This window comes from Chelonia mydas, chromosome 5 (genome assembly GCF_015237465.2).
Source record: "Chelonia mydas isolate rCheMyd1 chromosome 5, rCheMyd1.pri.v2, whole genome shotgun sequence".
Taxonomy (NCBI): Eukaryota; Metazoa; Chordata; order Testudines; family Cheloniidae; genus Chelonia; species Chelonia mydas.
Window position 1 is genome coordinate 5,057,174 of NC_051245.2, and position 21,242 is coordinate 5,078,415.

The window sequence follows — 21,242 nt, forward strand, 5'->3', positions numbered from 1 at the left end:
GGGTTTAGCAGGCCAATGCTCAAACCACTGAGCTAGCCCTCCCCCCTCCTCTTTTTTCTCAGGCGGTAATGTGTTTATCCTCCCTGCTCCCCTGGACAGTAGATCCCCATTGCACAGGTGGGGCACTGAGGCAAAGAAACTAAGCAATTTATACACCGTCCTCAGAGCAATATTTCTGAAACAAAACTGTAGAATAGAAACTGGGAGATCTTTCGGGATACCCTATATTCAGGGAAGCGCATATTCATTTTGCCCCCTAAGGACAAGGGTTTTCCATAGGCCCAAAACTCTCACTACCTAGACTAAAATGGGCTCTAAATTAATGTTGACCAGATTCTTACAAAAAGTCTGTGGAAGAGCAAGGAATCAAACTCAGGTCTCTCGCTAGCGCCTCAATCACTAGACAATCCTTCCTTTGCGCATGGCGGGGGGGGGTATAATTCTCCACTTCCTACTCTTAGGTGTTTCTGTCTGTCTGTTTACAGTGGAAATTGGCTTCCTTGGCATTTTTGGCTTCCTCCTGCACCCTTCTGCCCAAGTCTTCTCTTTTTATAAGACCAAAAAAAAAAAAAAAACCCGTCTTTTAAATCAAGAAAAGAATATATTCTCTGACTTCACGTGACTCTAGGCAGCAGAAGGTTTCAAGAGCTCAGGAATTGTCCTCTTTGCAGTCTGCTTGAACAGGATCCATCTTTGCCTTCTCTATTCTGTGCAATGTCACTTTCAAAGTTGCCGTAGGGAAAGGCCTGAGATTCTGGAGACAGGTCTGACAGCATAAGAAATCCCACACAAGGCTGAGGCTTGGTGATACACGGGTCTCACAAGCCTGGTTAGGTGGTACAAAGGTCTGTGTTCATCATCCATTCAAAAGAGACATTTAGAAAATTGTGTTTCTGTTGTTTAATTTTCTAATTTTCATCTTCATAAGTAACATAGGGAAAAACATATAAGCTCATACATTTCAGGTATTAGTGCAATATAACCAATACAAAATATTCCACATATCCTTTCAATACCTTAGAACACGAGGACTTACCAATAAGATGGAGTTGGTCAAAAGCATCACTAAGGCCCTGATCCTGCAGTGAACTCCATACATAGGACCTCTGATTTTAGCAGGGCTCTGTCCTGGTACAGGTTCTATGCACATAGAATTTGGGCCAAAGTATTGCAAGCTTGAGTGGGTGCAGATGTATGCAGTATTGTTGTAGCCATGTCAGTCTCATGATATTAGAGAGACAAGGTGGGTGAGTTTATCTTTTACTGGACTAACTTCTGTTGGCGAGAGAGACAAGCTTTCGAGCTTACACAGAGCTCTTCAGGTCTGGGAAATGTACGCAGACTATAACAACTAAATACAAAGTGGAACAGATTGTTTAGCATGTGATAACACATATTGGATCTGAACTGTGAGTGAAGGAAGAAGTGGTGGGGTGTAATGTCTATAGACAGGTTTCAGAGTAACAGCCGTGTTAGTCTGTATTCGCAAAAAGAAAAGGAGTACTTGTGGCACCTTAGAGACTAACCAATTTATTTGAGCATGAGCTTTCGTGAGCTACAGCTCACGTTGCATCCGATGAAGTGAGCTGTAGCTCACGAAAGCTCATGCTCAAATAAATTGGTTAGTCTCTAAGGTGCCACAAGTACTCCTTTTCTTTTTGTCTATAGACACATTCTCCAACAAGAAATCAGTCAGATACTTTAAGTAGATGTTATGACTAACAGTAATGCTTCCATAAGTTAGCTAGCTATACAGGGATATGTGTAGAATGAAGAATGTGTATCTGCCTCTGAAGGCAGACGATCTACCAATATACCCCTCATACCACATAGGCACAATAGTGTCAACTCACTTTCTCTAGCCCGGCCCTCAGGCCTGTGATGTAACGGCCCTTCTGTCTCTCTCCCCCAGTGCAGCCATGGTGACTGCCAGAATAATGTCTGTCCCTGCCTTCCAGGCAGGCCTGCAGCAAGTGTTAGTATTAAAAAAAAGAAAAGAAAAGAGAGAGACAGGAGGAAAGCAGCCAGGCTGCAGCAGCCTCTCCTACCTGAAATTGGCAAGGAGACAATATCTTACAAGTTGATTTATCATATATAAAAAGAAAGCAGTGGGTTTAGGCTTTGTATTATAAATTCAGCAAAACCTCAGAAATTTGCATTTCCCATATAATCTATACACAAAACGCAAGTAGTATCTCCCCACTTCTCAGCAGAGATAATAATAGCAAAATGCTATAGTGAGGTTTCCTATCAGAATCAGAAGCCAGAGGTGGAAAAACAATATTAAGCTAGGGTGATGGTCGCATTAGGATAGCTGACTTTATTAATAACAACAAAAAATGCACATTTATATGAAATTATAAATATTTTACTGTGTCTCCCCTCACTTTTCATGTAACCTGTCTTCTCAGGCTCTGTGATGGGGTGTCTACCCCACACAAGGTTTGGAGGGTTTAAGATGACCAATTAACTGCCCAGGCTGCTCCTGGAGAAGGGGGATTTAATTAGAAAAGGCTCAGCTGGGCAGGAACAGGCAGGGCCTATATAAGCCAGGAATCTGACAACAGAAAGGATAGCCAGGAGGAGATAACATTAGCAGTGAGTGTACCTATCACAGGCCTGGAAAGATTTGTGCACATGCTAAGTTTTAAGCATGCGAATAGTCCCCTTGAAGTTAAGTGGTCTCAATGAATGCACAAAGACAGAGAATCAAGGATCCTGTGTTCTCCTGCTCAGCTCTGCCACTGAGTGACCTTGGGAAAGTCACATTGCCTATATGTACTGCAATTTCCTCATCTGTAAAACTGACCTATCTCCAAAGGAGTACTAGCACGAGTTTATTATTAGATAGGAGGTGACAGGCTGAATGAAAAAAACAACCCTCAATTCATGTGCTCACATCTGCCAAAATTTCACTCAGGGAGATGCTTAGAATGTAGCAGTTCTGAATATGCTCCCACAGCTTATACACAACGGGCCAGATCCTTGGCTGGTGTACGTCAGCATAGATCCAACGGATTCTCATAGATTATATATGTACAGCAAAATATGCATCCTCCTGGGAAAGTTGCATGTATAAGACATTGCTCCCTACATTTATAACTACATAAAAGTGTAGTGTAATAAAGGACTGTTATCCACAGCTTCTGCTTTACTAACATTCCAAATCAGAGGCAAGTTAACTGCTTATTCCAGAACTAGGATCGCTTAAAAAAACCCTATTTTTCACATATTATGGCTGTGACAAGCCAGACATGACTGGGGCTCATGGTGGGGGAAACTTGCCCAACTAGTTACTGTTATTGGGAGCTGCAGAGTGACCTTTGAAGTCTACAGAGGCTGAGCTGTGATGACTTTGCAAACACCCTCCCTTCTCTGTTACCTCTCTCTTCCCCAATGCAGTCAGGATAGCTGGATGAGATTGGCAGATGTCCCCTGGGGAAACAGTGTCTGGAGCGACCAAATGTTCCTTTGGGAATGGGATCTGCATAAGGATGGGATTCAGCAACCAGGCTGTCCCAAGGGGTGCCTCAAACAGGGTGCAGCATTCAGGAGGGATGGGCTGTGGTTGGGTGGGGTTCTCCCGGGCAGGGGGGTGCAGCATTCACAAGGATGAGCTATCCCAGGGCTCTCCTGAGGGCAGAGGATTCTCAGGGTGGGACACAACATGCAGAAGAGGTGGGAGTCAGCATTCAGAGGGATTGCAAGCCTGTGATTGGACACCCCAAGGAGGCATGGTCTTCGGAAGGCACTGGACTGTTTTGAGGGGTCTCCCCAGAACTGGAACACAGCATTCAGAGGGATTGGGGTATTGTTGTATTGAGTTAGGAGTTTCTAGGCTCAAAGGAGTTGAGGTGTTTTAAAACCCTTGTCTTACTCTCACTTTATTAAACAGAAAAGGAGTACTTGTGGCACCTTAGAGACTAACCAATTTATCTGAGCATGAGCTTTCATGAGCTACAGCTCACTTCATCGGATGAAGTGAGCTGTAGCTCACGAAAGCTCACGCTCAAATAAATTGGTTAGTCTCTAAGGTGCCACAAGTACTCCTTTTCTTTTTGTGAATACAGACTAACACGGCTGCTACTCTGAAACCTGTCTTTATTAAACAGCTAATTGTAGTCCAGGGTTTGCATAAAGTTAAGGCTGGAAACCAACACCATAATACCATTGTAACCATTTACGAAATGCACTCCAAAAGAAGAGGGGGAACAATAAGTAAAGTAAAAATTTAATTTTAACTATTCCCCGTGTTGTGGTGTAAAGAGCACTTTAAAGTGAGCATCCCTTGCTCAACGGTCCTTTATATGATATCAAAGGTCCTTATTAGGGCAAAGAGGGTCAGTTTTAGATGGTAACGCTTACATTACTCTTGTTGAAGTCCCATCCTGTTTCTTTTTAAGATAAAGCAAGAAGAGCAGACACAAAAGAGGGAGAGTCATTCTAGTTGTATGAACAACAGAAAAAGTGCACATATCTCCAAGCATAAAACTGTTTTGGGACTACAGAGATGAGGGATGGGATTGTCAAAGGAGCCAAGCAACAACTCCCCCTGAAAGTCAATGGAAGTTGGGTGCCTCATTCTCTTGTGAAAACACCAACCAAAATTGCTACACGTGATGGGATTCTGTACAAAGTACATTGTGTCCAAGCCTCATAGGATAATGTTGAAATACTAGATGTAATCCATAGGGTGCACGGGAGTATTGAGAAGTATAAGAACAGAGCCTGAGATGTCTTTTTCAGGCCAGACATGAATGCTGCTATGTGAGAAGAGGCACCCGAGTATGAAATCTGCAGTAAACACAGGAAATAATGAAAAAGAACCAGTGAAATCACATGAGATTTCTGAACACTTTTGGGTCAAGGTGGGCACCAGTCTATTTAAAAGAAATAAGAAAGATTACCTGTTATTGGTATACTATTATTCATATGTCACCATTGCACAACACAGTGAAGCAATGTAAAAATACAGTATAAATTGCATTTGCTTGCCATGGGATTCTAAATGAGTTAATAACAGATAATGTCCTGCAATTCATGAGTGTCACATTTCTGCAATTTCCTTTCATACATCAGTTCATGCCCTTACTCCATCCAGTGTTTACTGCACACAGTTAAATGGATTAGCAGAAAAGTCTGTAGGAACAGCAAAGAACTGGATTTTATAAAAACCTTAGTGGATTCAAGTAATCCATTGTTAGAATATAGCAACACACCCGACAATGTTTACTTAGGATCACCAATGCAGAGGCTTATGGGCAGAAAGACAAGAAACTTACATCTCCACTTCGCCAGGTTTGCCATAAGGCTGGCTTCCTCAAGGGCCATAGGACTGCCAATATATGCTTGAAGTGTTTTTCCCACTCACAACTGTAAACGACTATATTGTGTACGTAGGCTGCTGCATACTGACTGTGTGGTCACAGGACTGTGTCCATCAGCCATTGGAAGGTGGCAAGGGCCCCACGAAGCCTGAAGGGCACGGTCTTGAAATGGTACAGGTCAAAAGGTGTTGCAAAGGCCATTGTTTCTCCAGATCCCTTTGTTAAGGGATCTACCAGTAGCCTTTGGTCAGATCTAAAGTTGAGATATACTTTCCAGACCCTAATCACACCAACAATTTGTTAACTTGGGGCATGGGATATGTGTCAAACATGGATACTGTTATATACTTCTGTACTATATATGGACCGGCTACAGAACTTGCTTATACACACCAGATGTGTTTGTCAGAACATCCTTTAATGTTCTGCCAGGTTTGTCTGAGGTTCATTTAAATAAGGTATTTTGCACTCAGTGCCACCTATTGGCTGAACATCTCCCCTTTTAAGTTCTACACTCCTACCATTTACAATATTTACAACCATCATACTGTCTTTGAAGTTCAGTACGTATCAGTCTGTTAAGTGTCTCTGAACTGTACTTGTTTTCAAGTTACACAACCCAAACATGTAACAACTTGGTCATCTGGCTGTCCATTAGTTGCAACAACTGGCTGTGTCGGTTTGGAATCCTTGATTATTATTATTCTTGTTCTCCACCTGCATCTGCAGAGTTTGCTCTGCTAATTGTTCTTTCTGAGGAAAAGAACTATAGATGTCAGTGGTTTCTGCTGAACTCTCCACTGCCAATCCCGATCATGTATGACCTGGGTGCTGAATTCCTTTTCTTTATGACAGCTGGAGTTGTCCGTCCTTTTTCTCCATCCAATTTAACACGAACACAGTCACCAGATTCTAGACCGGGCAGTTCTCTGAGTGACCTCGGTTGTAAACATGTTTATAAGCTTTTAGCCTTTTTATCCCGTTTGGCTACTCTCTGGCCACTCTGGAGATAGATTCTTTTCCAAAGTGGGAACAGTAGTTCGGAGTTGTCTTACCATCAGGAGTTGTGCTGGCCATGGGCAGCAAGTGGAGCCCCCCTTCGGAGAGGCTAGCCCCTGGTTCCACCCCTTGCACCGGCATGCCCCTCCCCCATGGCCAGAGCCATGAGACCCCCTGTCCCTCTCCATGGCCGGAGCCCCAAGACCTCCTGCTCCCTTCTGCGGCTAGAGTCCTGAGACCCCCTGTGTCCCTCTGTGCCGAGACCCTTCCCCCCTCCCACCCCCCGCAGCCAGGCCAAGACCTCCCCCCGAGAGGAACCCTGTGTCCCTCCCCCCTGCGGCCAGAGGAGCCCCGGGCCAGCCAGAGCCTCTCCCCCAAACCTGCCCAGAGGAGACCTGGTCTGGCCGGAGCCCTGGCCAGCCCGAGCTGTCCATTTCTACCCATTCCAATGCACAAATGTAGTCCCTCATAACTACCCATACTCTGACCTGTGAGAATCCTTACTGGTTTATATGAAGCTATAGTTGTCCTGGTGGTCCCTCAGACCTGGAGGGAAGTGGTAGGAGTAAGAATGTGGCCCCTGATGCCATGTACTATGGTGGGAGGAGTAAGGAGCTGCTACTATGGAGTTCTCTAAGGACTGCAAAGAGGAGGAAGTCTGGGCTGTTTGGACTTGTAGGTCATTCTAGGTCTGCAACATTTGGGTTTGCCACCTGAGAAGACGCATTATGTACTGGTGCAGCTCCCTCTCTTTTTGATAGAGGGACTCCAGGGCGAGATGGGAGAATCACAGTGGAGCATAAATTGGGGTCAGATGGGAGGGTTGCACTGGGGGGTAAATGGAGGCAGATGGGGGAGTGATACTGAGGGACAGATAGAGAAGAGGGTCACATGGGGGGGACAGATGGGGAGGTCACACTGGGTGCAGACGAGGCAGAAGGGGATCACACTGAGAGGCAGATGGGCATAAGAGGGATCATCTGGGGGGGAAGATAAGGGGGTCACACCAAGCGGCAGAAGGGGGGATCACCCTGGGAGGGATGAAGGAGCATCACGCTGAGGGACAGATGGACAGAAGAGGGGAGATCACCCTGAGGGGGAAGACCAGGGGTCCCACCGAGGAGTAGATGGAAAGACGGGGGGATCACCCAGAGGTGGTGAAGACATGGGGATCATGCTGAGAGGTAGATGGGCAGAAGGGTGGGGATCACCCTGAGATGGAAAACCAGGGATCGCACCAAGGGGAAGATGGACAGAAGTGGGGGGGGATCACCCTGGGACGGAAGACGGGGATCACACTGAGGGGCAAAGAGGCAGAAGGGGGGGATCACCTTGGGACGGAAGACCGGTGGTCGCACCGAGGGGCAGAAGGGGGGGAATCACCCTGGGAAGGAAGAGCGGGGTCGCCCCCAGGGGCAGACGGGCAGAAGGCGCGGGGGGGGATCACCCTGGGACGGAAGAGCGGGGTCGCCCCCAGGGGCAGAAGGCACGGGGGGGATCACCCTGGGAAGGAAGAGCGGGGTCGCCCCCAGGGGCAGACGGGCAGAAGGCGCGGGGGGGGATCACCCTGGGACGGAAGAGCGGGGTCGCCCCCAGGGGCAGAAGGCACGGGGGGGATCACCCTGGGACGGAAGAGCAGGGTCGCCCCCAGGGGCAGACGGGCAGAAGGCACGGGGGGGGGATCACCCTGGGACGGAAGAGCGGGGTCGCCCCCAGGGGCAGACGGGCAGAAGGCGCGGGGGGGGATCACCCTGGGACGGAAGAGCGGGGTCGCCCCCAGGGGCAGAAGGCGCGTGGGGGGGATCACCCTGGGACGGAAGAGCGGGGTCGCCCCCAGGGGCAGACGGGCAGAAGGCGCGTGGGGGGGATCACCCTGGGACGGAAGAGCGGGGTCGCCCCCACGGGCAGACGGGCAGAAGGCGCGGGGGGGGGGGATCACCCTGGGACGGAAGAGCGGGGTCGCCCCCAGGGGCAGAAGGCGCGGGGGGGGATCACCCTGGGACGGAAGAGCGGGGTCGCCCCCAGGGGCAGACGGGCAGAAGGCGCGGGGGGGGGGGGTCGCCCCCAGGGGCAGACGGGTGGGGGGGATCACCCTGGGACGGAAGAGCAGGGTCGCCCCCAGGGGCAGACGGGCAGAAGGCGCGGGGGGGGGATCACCCTGGGACGGAAGAGCGGGGTCGCCCCCAGGGGCAGACGGGCAGAAGGCGCGGGGGGGGATCGCCCTGGGACGGAAGAGCGGGGTCGCCCCCAGGGGCAGACGGGCAGAAGGCGCGGGGGGGGGATCGCCCTGGGACGGAAGAGCGGGGTCGCCCCCAGGGGCAGACGGGCAGAAGGCGCGGGGGGGGATCGCCCTGGGACGGACGAGCGGGGTCGCCCCCCGGGGCAGACGGGCAGAAGGCGCGGGGGGGGGATCGCCCTGGGACGGAAGAGCGGGGTCGCCTCCAGGGGCAGACGGGCAGAAGGCGCGGGGGGGGATCGCCCTGGGACAGAAGAGCGGGGTCGCCCCCAGGGGCAGACGGGCAGAAGGCGCGGGGGGGGGGGGGTCACCCTGGGACGCAAGAGCGGGGTCATCCCCAGGGGCAGACGGGCAGAAGGCGCGGGGGGGGGATCGCCCTGGGACGGAAGAGCGGGGTCGCCCCCAGGGGCAGACGGGCAGAAGGCGCGGGGGGGGATCGCCCTGGGACGGAAGAGCGGGGTCGCCCCCAGGGGCAGACGGGCAGAAGGCATGGGGGGGGGATCACCCTGGGACGGAAGAGCGGGGTCGCCCCCAGGGGCAGAAGGCGCGGGGGGGGATCACCCTGGGACGGAAGAGCGGGGTCGCCCCCAGGGGCAGACGGGCAGAAGGCGCGGGGGGGGATCACCCTGGGACGGAAGAGCGGGGTCGCCCCCAGGGGCAGAAGGCGCGGGGGGGGATCACCCTGGGACGGAAGAGCGGGGTCGCCCCCAGGGGCAGAAGGCACGGGGGGGGATCACCCTGGGACGGAAGAGCGGGGTCGCCCCCAGGGGCAGACGGGCAGAAGGCGCGCGGGGGGATCACCCTGGGACGGAAGAGCGGGGTCACCCCCAGGGGCAGACGGGCAGAAGGCGCGGGGGGGGGGGGATCACCCTGGGACGGAAGAGCGGGGTCGCCCCCAGGGGCAGACGGGCAGAAGGCGCGGGGGGGGGGATCGCCCAGGGACGGAAGAGCGGGGTCGCCCCCAGGGGCAGACGGGCAGAAGGCGCGGGGGGGGGGATCGCCCTGGGAGGGAAGAGCGGGGTCGCCCCCAGGGGCAGACGGGCAGAAGGCGCGGGGGGGGGTCGCCCTGGGACGGAAGAGCGGGGTCGCCCCCAGGGGCAGACGGGCAGAAGGCGCGGGGGGGGGGTCACCCTGGGACGGAAGAGCGGGGTCGCCCCCAGGGGCAGACGGGCAGAAGGCATGGGGGGGGGATCACCCTGGGACGGAAGAGCGGGGTCACCCCCAGGGGCAGAAGGCACGGGGGGGGATCACCCTGGGACGGAAGAGCGGGGTCGCCCCCAGGGGCAGACGGGCAGAAGGCGCGGGGGGGGATCACCCTGGGACGGAAGAGCGGGGTCGCCCCCAGGGGCAGAAGGCGCGGGGGGGGATCACCCTGGGACGGAAGAGCGGGGTCGCCCCCAGGGGCAGACGGGCAGAAGGCGCGGGGGGGGGGATCGCCCTGGGACGGAAGAGCGGGGTCGCCCCCAGGGGCAGACGGGCAGAAGGCGCGGGGGGGGGATCACCCTGGGACGGAAGAGCGGGGTCGCCCCCAGGGGCAGACGGGCAGAAGGCGCGGGGGGGGATCGCCCTGGGACGGAAGAGCGGGGTCGCCCTCAGGGGCAGACGGGCAGAAGGCGTGGGGGGGGGGATCGCCCTGGGACGGAAGAGCGGGGTCGCCCCAGGGGCAGACGGGCAGAACGCGGGGGGGGATCGCCCTGGGACGGAAGAGCGGGGTCGCCCCCAGGGGCAGAAGGCACGGGGGGGGATCACCCTGGGACGGAAGAGCGGGGTCGCCCCCAGGGGCAGACGGGCAGAAGGCGCGGGGGGGGGGATCGCCCTGGGACGGAAGAGCGGGGTCGCCCCCAGGGGCAGACGGGCAGAAGGCGCGGGGGGGGATCGCCCTGGGACGGAAGAGCGGGGTCGCCCCCAGGGGCAGACGGGCAGAAGGCGCGGGGGGGGGGGTCGCCCTGGGACGGAAGAGCGGGGTCGCCCCCAGGGGCAGACGGGCAGAAGGCGCGGGGGGGGATCGCCCTGGGACGGAAGAGCGGGGTCGCCCCCAGGGGCAGACGGGCAGAAGGCGCGGGGGGGGGATCGCCCTGGGACGGAAGAGCGGGGTCGCCTCCAGGGGCAGACGGGCAGAAGGCGCGGGGGGGGATCGCCCTGGGACAGAAGAGCGGGGTCGCCCCCAGGGGCAGACGGGCAGAAGGCGCGGGGGGGGGGGGGGGGTCACCCTGGGACGCAAGAGCGGGGTCATCCCCAGGGGCAGACGGGCAGAAGGCGCGGGGGGGGGGATCGCCCTGGGACGGAAGAGCGGGGTCGCCCCCAGGGGCAGACGGGCAGAAGGCGCGGGGGGGGATCGCCCTGGGACGGAAGAGCGGGGTCGCCCCCAGGGGCAGACGGGCAGAAGGCATGGGGGGGGGATCACCCTGGGACGGAAGAGCGGGGTCGCCCCCAGGGGCAGAAGGCGCGGGGGGGGATCACCCTGGGACGGAAGAGCGGGGTCGCCCCCAGGGGCAGACGGGCAGAAGGCGCGGGGGGGGGGTCGCCCCCAGGGGCAGACGGGGGGGGATCACCCTGGGACGGAAGAGCGGGGTCGCCCCCAGGGGCAGAAGGCATGGGGGGGGGGATCACCCTGGGACGGAAGAGCGGGGTCGCCCCCAGGGGCAGACGGGCAGAAGGCGCGGGGGGGGGGATCACCCTGGGACGGAAGAGCGGGGTCGCCCCCAGGGGCAGACGGGCAGAAGGCGCGCGGGGGGATCACCCTGGGACGGAAGAGCGGGGTCACCCCCAGGGGCAGACGGGCAGAAGGCGCGGGGGGGGGGGGATCACCCTGGGACGGAAGAGCGGGGTCGCCCCCAGGGGCAGACGGGCAGAAGGCGCGGGGGGGGGATCGCCCAGGGACGGAAGAGCGGGGTCGCCCCCAGGGGCAGACGGGCAGAAGGCGCGGGGGGGGGATCGCCCTGGGAGGGAAGAGCGGGGTCGCCCCCAGGGGCAGACGGGCAGAAGGCGCGGGGGGGGGGTCGCCCTGGGACGGAAGAGCGGGGTCGCCCCCAGGGGCAGACGGGCAGAAGGCACGGGGGGGGGTCACCCTGGGACGGAAGAGCGGGGTCGCCCCCAGGGGCAGACGGGCAGAAGGCATGGGGGGGGGGATCACCCTGGGACGGAAGAGCGGGGTCACCCCCAGGGGCAGAAGGCACGGGGGGGGATCACCCTGGGACGGAAGAGCGGGGTCGCCCCCAGGGGCAGACGGGCAGAAGGCGCGGGGGGGGATCACCCTGGGACGGAAGAGCGGGGTCGCCCCCAGGGGCAGAAGGCGCGGGGGGGGATCACCCTGGGACGGAAGAGCGGGGTCGCCCCCAGGGGCAGACGGGCAGAAGGCGCGGGGGGGGGATCGCCCTGGGACGGAAGAGCGGGGTCGCCCCCAGGGGCAGACGGGCAGAAGGCGCGGGGGGGGGATCACCCTGGGACGGAAGAGCGGGGTCGCCCCCAGGGGCAGACGGGCAGAAGGCGCGGGGGGGGATCGCCCTGGGACGGAAGAGCGGGGTCGCCCTCAGGGGCAGACGGGCAGAAGGCGTGGGGGGGGGGATCGCCCTGGGACGGAAGAGCGGGGTCGCCCCAGGGGCAGACGGGCAGAACGCGGGGGGGGATCGCCCTGGGACGGAAGAGCGGGGTCGCCCCCAGGGGCAGAAGGCACGGGGGGGGATCACCCTGGGACGGAAGAGCGGGGTCGCCCCCAGGGGCAGACGGGCAGAAGGCGCGGGGGGGGGATCGCCCTGGGACGGAAGAGCGGGGTCGCCCCCAGGGGCAGACGGGCAGAAGGCGCGGGGGGGGATCGCCCTGGGACGGAAGAGCGGGGTCGCCCCCAGGGGCAGACGGGCAGAAGGCGCGGGGGGGGGGTCGCCCTGGGACGGAAGAGCGGGGTCGCCCCCAGGGGCAGACGGGCAGAAGGCGCGGGGGGGGGGGATCGCCCTGGGACGGAAGAGCGGGGTCGCCCCAGGGGCAGACGGGCAGAAGGCGCGGGGGGGGGGATCGCCCTGGGACGGAAGAGCGGGGTCGCCCCCAGGGGCAGACGGGCAGAAGGCGCGGGGGGGGATCGCCCTGGGACGGAAGAGCGGGGTCGCCCCCAGGGGCAGACGGGCAGAAGGCGCGGGGGGGGGGATCGCCCTGGGACGGAAGAGCGGGGTCGCCCCCAGGGGCAGACGGGCAGAAGGCGCGGGGGGGGGATCGCCCTGGGACGGAAGAGCGGGGTCGCCCCCAGGGGCAGACGGGCAGAAGGCGCGGGGGGGGGATCGCCCTGGGACGGAAGAGCGGGGTCGCCCCCAGGGGCAGACGGGCAGAAGGCGCGGGGGGGGATCGCCCTGGGACGGAAGAGCGGGGTCGCCCCCAGGGGCAGACGGGCAGAAGGCGCGGGGGGGGGATCGCCCTGGCACGGAAGAGCGGGGTCGCCCCCAGGGGCAGACGGGCAGAAGGCGCGGGGGGGGATCGCCCTGGCACGGAAGAGCGGGGTCGCCCCCAGGGGCAGACGGGCAGAAGGCGCGGGGGGGGGGGATCGCCCTGGCACGGAAGAGCGGGGTCGCCCCCAGGGGCAGACGGGCAGAAGGCGCGGGGGGGGGATCGCCCAGGGACGGAAGAGCGGGGTCGCCCCCAGGGGCAGAGGGGCAGAAGGCGCGGGGGGGATCACCCTGGGACGGAAGAGCGGGGTCGCCCCCAGGGGCAGAAGGCACGGGGGGGGATCACCCTGGGACGGAAGAGCGGGGTCGCCCCCAGGGGCAGACGGGCAGAAGGCGCGGGGGGGGGGTCACCCTGGGACGGAAAGAGCGGGGTCGCCCCCAGGGGCAGCCGGGCAGAAGGCGCGGGGGGGGGATCGCCCTGGGACGGAAGAGCGGGGTCGCCCCCAGGGGCAGACGGGCAGAAGGCGAGGAGGGGGGATCGCCCTGGGACGGAAGAGCGGGGTCGCCCCCAGGGGCAGACAGGCAGAAGGCGCAGGGGGGGGATCGCCCTGGGACGGAAGAGCGGGGTCGCCCCCAGGGGCAGACGGGCAGAAGGCGCGGGGGGGATCGTCCTGGGACGGAAGAGCGGGGTCGCCCCCAGGGGCAGACGGGCAGAAGGCGCGGGGGGGGGATCGCCCAGGGACGGAAGAGCGGGGTCGCCCCCAGGGGCAGACGGGCAGAAGGCGCGGGGGGGGATCACCCTGGGACGGAAGAGCGGGGTCGCCCCCAGGGGCAGACGGGCAGAAGGCGCAGGGGGGGATCGCCCTGGGACGGAAGAGAGGGGTCGCCCCCAGGGGCAGACGGGCAGAAGGCGCGGGGGGGGGGGTCACCCTGGGACGGAAGAGCGGGGTCGCCCCCAGGGGCAGACGGGCAGAAGGCGCGGGGGGGGGGATCGCCCAGGGACGGAAGAGCGGGGTCGCCCCCAGGGGCAGACGGGCAGAAGGCGCGGGGGGGGGATCGCCCTGGGAGGGAAGAGCGGGGTCGCCCCCAGGGGCAGAAGGCACGGGGGGGATCACCCTGGGAAGGAAGAGCAGGGTCGCCCCCAGGGGCAGACGGGCAGAAGGCGCGGGGGGGGGGTCGCCCTGGGACGGAAGAGCGGGGTCGCCCCCAGGGGCAGACGGGCAGAAGGCGCGGAGGGGGGATCGCCCTGGGACGGAAGAGCGGGGTCGCCCCCAGGGGCAGACGGGCAGAAGGCGCGGGGGGGGATCGCCCTGGGACGGAAGAGCGGGGTCGCCCCCAGGGGCAGACGGGCAGAAGGCGCGGGGGGGGATCGCCCTGGGACGGAAGAGCGGGGTCGCCCCAGGGGCAGACGGGCAGAACGCGGGGGGGGGATCGCCCTGGGACGGAAGAGCGGGGTCGCCCCCAGGGGCAGAAGGCACGGGGGGGGATCACCCTGGGACGGAAGAGCGGGGTCGCCCCCAGGGGCAGACGGGCAGAAGGCACGGGGGGGGATCACCCTGGGACGGAAGAGCGGGGTCGCCCCCAGGGGCAGACGGGCAGAAGGCGCGGGGGGGGGATCGTCCTGGGACGGAAGAGCGGGGTCGCCCCCAGGGGCAGACGGGCAGAAGGCGCGGGGGGGGGGATCGCCCTGGGACGGAAGAGCGGGGTCGCCCCCAGGGGCAGACGGGCAGAAGGCGCGGGGGGGGGGGTCGCCCTGGGACGGAAGAGCGGGGTCATCCCCAGGGGCAGACGGGCAGAAGGCGCGGGGGGGGGGGATCGCCCTGGGACGGAAGAGCGGGGTCGCCCCCAGGGGCAGACGGGCAGAAGGCGCGGGGGGGGGGGATCGCCCTGGGACGGAAGAGCGGGGTCGCCCCCAGGGGCAGACGGGCAGAAGGCGCGGGGGGGGATCGCCCTGGGACGGAAGAGCGGGGTCGCCCCCAGGGGCAGACGGGCAGAAGGCGCGGGGGGGGATCGCCCTGGGACGGAAGAGCGGGGTCGCCCCCAGGGGCAGACGGGCAGAAGGCGCGGGGGGGGATCGCCCTGGGACGGAAGAGCGGGGTCGCCCCCAGGGGCAGACGGGCAGAAGGCGCGGGGGGGGATCGCCCTGGGACGGAAGAGCGGGGTCGCCCCAGGGGCAGACGGGCAGAACGCGGGGGGGGATCGCCCTGGGACGGAAGAGCGGGGTCGCCCCCAGGGGCAGAAGGCACGGGGGGGGATCACCCTGGGACGGAAGAGCGGGGTCGCCCCCAGGGGCAGACGGGCAGAAGGCACGGGGGGGGATCACCCTGGGACGGAAGAGCGGGGTCGCCCCCAGGGGCAGACGGGCAGAAGGCGCGGGGGGGGGGATCGTCCTGGGACGGAAGAGCGGGGTCGCCCCCAGGGGCAGACGGGCAGAAGGCGCGGGGGGGGGATCGCCCTGGGACGGAAGAGCGGGGTCGCCCCCAGGGGCAGACGGGCAGAAGGCGCGGGGGGGGGGTCGCCCTGGGACGGAAGAGCGGGGTCATCCCCAGGGGCAGACGGGCAGAAGGCGCGGGGGGGGGGGATCGCCCTGGGACGGAAGAGCGGGGTCGCCCCCAGGGGCAGACGGGCAGAAGGCGCGGGGGGGGGGGGGATCGCCCTGGGACGGAAGAGCGGGGTCGCCCCCAGGGGCAGACGGGCAGAAGGCGCGGGGGGGGATCGCCCTGGGACGGAAGAGCGGGGTCGCCCCCAGGGGCAGACGGGCAGAAGGCGCGGGGGGGGATCGCCCTGGGACGGAAGAGCGGGGTCGCCCCCAGGGGCAGACGGGCAGAAGGCGCGGGGGGGGGGGATCGCCCTGGGACGGAAGAGCGGGGTCGCCCCCAGGGGCAGACGGGCAGAAGGCGCGGGGGGGGGATCGCCCTGGGACGGAAGAGCGGGGTCGCCCCCAGGGGGAGAAGGCGCGGGGGGGGATCGCCCTGGGTCGGAAGAGCGGGGTCGCCCTCAGGGGCAGACGGGCAGAAGGCGCGGGGGGGGGGGGGATCTCCCTGGGACGGAAGAGCGGGGTCGCCCCCAGGGGCAGACGGGCAGAAGGCGCGGGGGGGGGGGATCGCCCTGGGACGGAAGAGCGGGGTCGCCCTCAGGGGCAGACGGGCAGAAGGCGCGGGGGGGGGATCGCCCTGGGACGGAAGAGCGGGGTCGCCCCCAGGGGCAGACGGGCAGAAGGCGCGGGGGGGGATCGCCCTGGGACGGAAGAGCGGGGTCGCCCCCAGGGGCAGACGGGCAGAAGGCGCGGGGGGGGATCACCCTGGGACGGAAGAGCGGGGTCGCCCCCAGGGGCAGACGGGCAGAAGGCGCGGGGGGGGGGATCGCCCTGGGACGGAAGAGCGGGGTCGCCCTCAGGGGCAGACGGGCAGAAGGCGCGGGGGGGGTCGCCCTGGGACGGAAGAGCGGGGTCACCCCCAGGGGCAGACGGGGTTCTCGCTTTGGGACGGAGGGGGCGGACCCGCGGAGGGGCAGACAGGCCGAGGGCGGGGGGATCAGGCCGCGGGGCAGGAACAGGCTCTGACGTCAGAACGGCAGGCCTCGCGCGGCCTTGCGGGCCGAACACCAGGCCTCTGAGGCAGGCCCCGGGGGTTGAGTCGCTCACGTCCACCCCGGTCTCCTAGCAACCACGCAGGGCGGGGCGTTGCGCCGCGAGCGCCCGACTCCGCGCTGCCTTGTCTCGGCGGTTGCTAGGAAACCGCGCGACGGGAGCTCGGCCGTAAACTTGTCAATGGGGCGTAAAATGCCGTGAAGCCCGGCCTGTTGGGCCTGCGGGCGGTGAGAGTGACCGGGCCCGGCTCCCCCGCACTTATATGCCCCGTCCCCTGGCGGCCGCCTCCCCCTCCTGCTCCATGTGGGGCCCGGGCCGGGGCCTCGGTGTCTCCCCCGCCTACTATGGCCAGGAAAACAGTTAGCAGGAAGCGGAAAGCGGCGGCTGCCACTGCGGCGGCGCCCGGAGGGCTCCGGGGGGAGCAGGTAACGGGGGCGGGCGCGGCCGGGGGAGAGCGGGTACCTGGGGGAGGAGCTCGGCCGGGGGGGCGCGGTTAATGGGGGGGCGGGTAAAGGGGGGGAGGGGCTCGGTCAGGGGGGCGCGGGTGACGGCGGGGAGGGGAGCAGGTAACGGGGGGGAGGGGCGCGGCCGGGGGGCTCGGCCAGGGGGACGCGGGTAACGGGGGGGGAGGGGAGCGGCCGGGGGGCGTGAGCAGGTACTGGGGGGGGGAGGGGCGCGGGTGACGGGGGGGAGGGGCTCGGCCAGGGGGGGCGCGGGTGACGGGGGGGAGGGGCTCGGCCAGGGGGGGCGCGGGTGACGGGGGGGAGGGGCTCGGCCAGGGGGGGCGCGGGTGACGGGGGGGAGGGGCTCGGCCAGGGGGGTGAGCAGGTACCGGGCGGGGAGGGGAGCGGGTGACGGGGGGTGGCTCGGCCAGGGGGACGCGGGTAACGGAGGGGGAGGGGAGCGGCCGGGGGGGGGTGAGCAGGTACTGGGGGAGAGGGGTGCGAAGCAGGTAACGGGAGGGAGGGGCTTGGCCAGGGGGAGCCGGTGACGGGGGGGAGGGCGCGGGTGACGGGGGGAGGGGCTCGGCCAAGGGGACGTGGGTAACCGGGGGGAGGGGAGCGGCCGGGGGGGTGGGCAGGTACCGGGGTGGGGGAGGGGAGCGGGTGACGAGGGGGAGGGGCTCGGCCAGGGGGACGCGGGTACCGGGGGGGGGTGAGCAGGTACTGGGGGGCGCGGGTGACGGGGGGAGCGGCTCGGCCAGGGGGGGCGCGGGTAACGGGGGGGGGGGAGCGGCCGGGGGGGGGAGCGGGTGACGGGGGGAGGGGCTCGGCCAGGGGGGCGCGGGTGACGGGGGGGAGAGGAGCGGCCGGGGGGGGTGAGCAGGTACCGGGGGGGGAGGGGCTCATGGGAGCGTGAAGCGGCTCTGCCCGCGGAGCGGGTAGTCGAGCCCCCCGCCCGGAGACCGGCGGACGCTGCGCGGGGGAGCTGGGTCCGGGGGACCGATAACGTCGCGGGGGGAGGCCTGAGGTCCGTGCTCGGGTCGGAGGAAAAGGGCAGGGCCTAGGTCAGTGCCGGCGCGGGAGGGGGAAGGGCTGGGGTCAGCCCCGGGATGCGGGGGCGGGGGCTGCAGAGGGTGCAGGTAACGGGCCCCCCGGACAGGAGAGGCGGGGGCCGGGGCGGGAGTCGGCCCTAGGGAGAGGGGAGGCGGGGGCCCGGGGAAGGCAGCGATGGCGGTGGGGCGGGCTGAGGGGGCCGGGGCGGACAGGAGGCTCGAGGGGACACTAGATGGGTAATGCGGGGAGCAGGTACCGGGGCTGGGCGCTAAGTCTCCCCGGGGCTCAGGCCTGGTAACACGGGGGGCGGGGTGGGGAGTAACCGAGGGGATGAGCTAGTTCCGTCCCGGCCGGCCGGCCTCCTGCCGCTCGCTCGGGTGCCGCCCCAGGGCCCAAAGCCCCCGGGTCTCCTGGCCCCTGCCCCCCGCCCCGGGGGAGAGGCTGGCACCTGGCGCGCCTGCTGCGGGGGGTGCCAGAGGGCCGCCGGGGTTTGCTCTCCCTTGCTGGCCGTGCTGCTGGGCGCCTCCTGCTCGGGGGCGTAGGGCCCTGTGGTGTCAGCTGGCTGCCGGGTGTCTGGGCGGCCCCCAGGGGAGCGGCGCCCGGGCGAGGTGCCGGGCGGCCCCATCCCCAGGTCCCAGCGGCTCCGGCTGCTGCCCGTGTTTGGGTTCGATCGTTCGAACCCTGTAACCGACTCGCACTCCGGGGCCTGGGGCGCAGGGAGGCGGGCGCGGCTGCTCCTGTGTAGGAAACTCACTCCTCCGGGTCCTGATAAACCCACCCATCCCTCCTTTTCAGTCAGTGGCAGGCCAGTAGTGCTCGATGCTCCGGAGTGATTGTAAACGGAGTGGGAGGAGGTGCTTTGGAGCTCAGGTTACTACCCAGGTCGGTATTGAACCAGGCTGTGCATTTTAAAAAACCGCTCCTCCTTTGTGTTTGAATGGGGAAGCTATTTGTTGGAACACCCCTTCCCCCGCCCCCTCTCCCCCCCCAGCAGTCTGGGTTTGATACATTTCAGTCGAAATGTACATAATTAGACCTGGAATCTTGACTTGGGATACTTTCAGCTGTTTGAAAGTGCTTTGGGATTTCCTGTTGCTCATAGGCATCTTTTAAATTTCATTTCAACAGCAGCACACTACAGTCAGAATTGGTGTACAACATCCCTGCAGCGACAGTTGCCTGACACATTAAGAATTTTAAAATACATATATGGCTGAAGTTTATGATGGGATGGGTTTAACTCTCTTGTATAATATTTTAGGGTAGGTTACAGTATTTCATTTGTTCATTGATAATTTATGGTTCTGTATTAAAGAGGAAGTTATTTAAAATACACTGTGACGACAGCACTGAATTTTGATTGTCATTCACAGTATGGCTGGGATCACTCAGCTCATAAAAGGAAAAGACTCCCCCCAGTAAAAAAGTCTCTGGTGTACTACCTGAAAGGCAGAGAGGTTCGGCTGCAGAATGAATCCAGCTACCACCGTTTGTTGCATGGATATGCAGCACAGCAACTTCCCAGTCTCCTGAAAGAGAGAGAATTTCATCTTGGGACCCTTAATAAAGTTTTTGCGTCTCAATGGTTGAACCACCGACAAGTGGTGTGTGGGACAAAATGCAACACAGTAAGTGTGACTTACTTGTTTTCCCCTCTGATAATTACAACTACTATTTTCATGCATGGCCTATGTGTAGATCCAGCCTCTCTCCTTTACATCAGAGGAGTTTACTACTTTTATTGTTGGAAAAACGATGGCACAGTTGAGTCTTGGTTTTTGTCATGAGGATGGCAAGATTTGATCATTATTGGCTTTTATGGAAGGTAGCTTTAGAGGTGTAGTCTGGTTTGGTAACTAAGGCTAATAATAAAATAAGGCTCCATTTCTCATTACTCATTCTTGTACATGTTGCTCTCTGTGGACCATATTCTGTAAGTGCTTTTAAAGGGACACTGTGAAGAAAAAAAAATCATACCCCTAAATGCAAAATTTTCTCAATTTTATGGTCCTAGACTGCTAAACTCAATTTTAAATATCCATTTTTTCCCATTTTGATTTACTTTTGTTAACTTCATTCCATTTGGGCACGTGAACTAGTTTAATTTCATTTGTTTCTGGTGAAGCTAAACATTTTCAGGTTCTTAGTGCTGCATTGTTTGGATTTCAAACACTGCAGAGAATATTAAAGTGAAATGTTTTAAGTAAATAAAAACATAAACATTTCTGTTTCTGTTGGATGAAATCCTGGCTCCACTGAAATTATTGCAAAAGTCCATTGACAAAATTGGGGCCAGGATTGCACATATCAAGCTACATGAAGCTTCATGGAGGAATAAATGTTGGCCTTATGCTAAGTTGAGGGGACTTACAAAAAGAGAGTATGTGCTGGAGCAAACTGATAAATGACACAGCACTAAGTCACCTAGACAGCATGGTATATGAGAAGCTGACTTAACTTTGATTTTTTTGGCTTAAACATTTTGCAAAATGTGAGGAAATTGCATTTAACTGTAATTGGTAGAAATAGTATTTTCTCAATTTTTAAAAAAAAAGGTATAACTCTGCTATTGTAGTGATGGCTACAACAAAAATGGCTGAATTTAGAAAACTTGGCATGTAATATCTCTTAATGAGAACTACTGCCTAGCTAGATAAATTAAAATAGCTACATTTAAATAACTCTTGAGCAGAGCCTAACAATGCCTTATCCTCTCTCCACTTACATTCTTCCTGCTCTGGGACTGCTGCTGGGACAGTTTACATGAGGGAGACTTTAGCAAAAGACAATAAATGCTTAGAAAATCTTTTTTTCCTTGCATGAGAACTGTAGATCTTACAAGGCTGCAGCGGTTTTTGCTTCATTCTGCACTTTTTATCTGTACATGACATAGGTACAAATGGGCTGCTGCCTTGTTAACACAGTCTTGTGGAAAACTGTTGCCAAAGCTGAGAAGTAAAAGTGGGAAACTAACCTTGCTGTTATGCCCTCACCCCGGTGAGGTGTAAAAGCCAGAGACTAATGGGGGCTATTTAAATGTCAATACACAGCACGGGCTTAATATCCTTTACTAAAAGAGAAGAAGCAAAAGACGGAAGGCAACGTTGCTTCTTCATAACTGAAACCTTAAGGAAATGCAAAAATGAAGGTTCTTATAGCCGCTCTAGCTTGGCCACTTTATGGTACATATTTAGTAGGGTTTTAAACCACACATTTAATTAGAAA

General features: G+C 61.3%; 1 protein-coding gene across 3 annotated transcripts in view; it reads left to right on the plus strand.

Moving 5' to 3' along the window:
• Nucleotides 1-16,652: 16,652 nt before the first annotated feature.
• Nucleotides 16,653-21,242, plus strand: part of DCAF12 (DDB1 and CUL4 associated factor 12) — a 39,752-nt gene continuing 35,162 nt past the window's right edge. Inside the window, exons 1-2 of one of the 3 annotated variants that reach the window (XM_037902281.2) lie at nucleotides 16,657-16,946; nucleotides 19,391-19,645. In XM_037902281.2, the coding sequence (XP_037758209.1) occupies nucleotides 16,866-16,946; nucleotides 19,391-19,645 (336 nt within the window). In that variant the 5' untranslated portion in view covers nucleotides 16,657-16,865. Of the gene's footprint in view, nucleotides 16,947-18,817; nucleotides 18,900-19,390; nucleotides 19,646-21,242 lie in introns of those variants that run through there. The other 2 variants (XM_037902282.2, XM_043546819.1) reach the window with 2 other exon arrangements.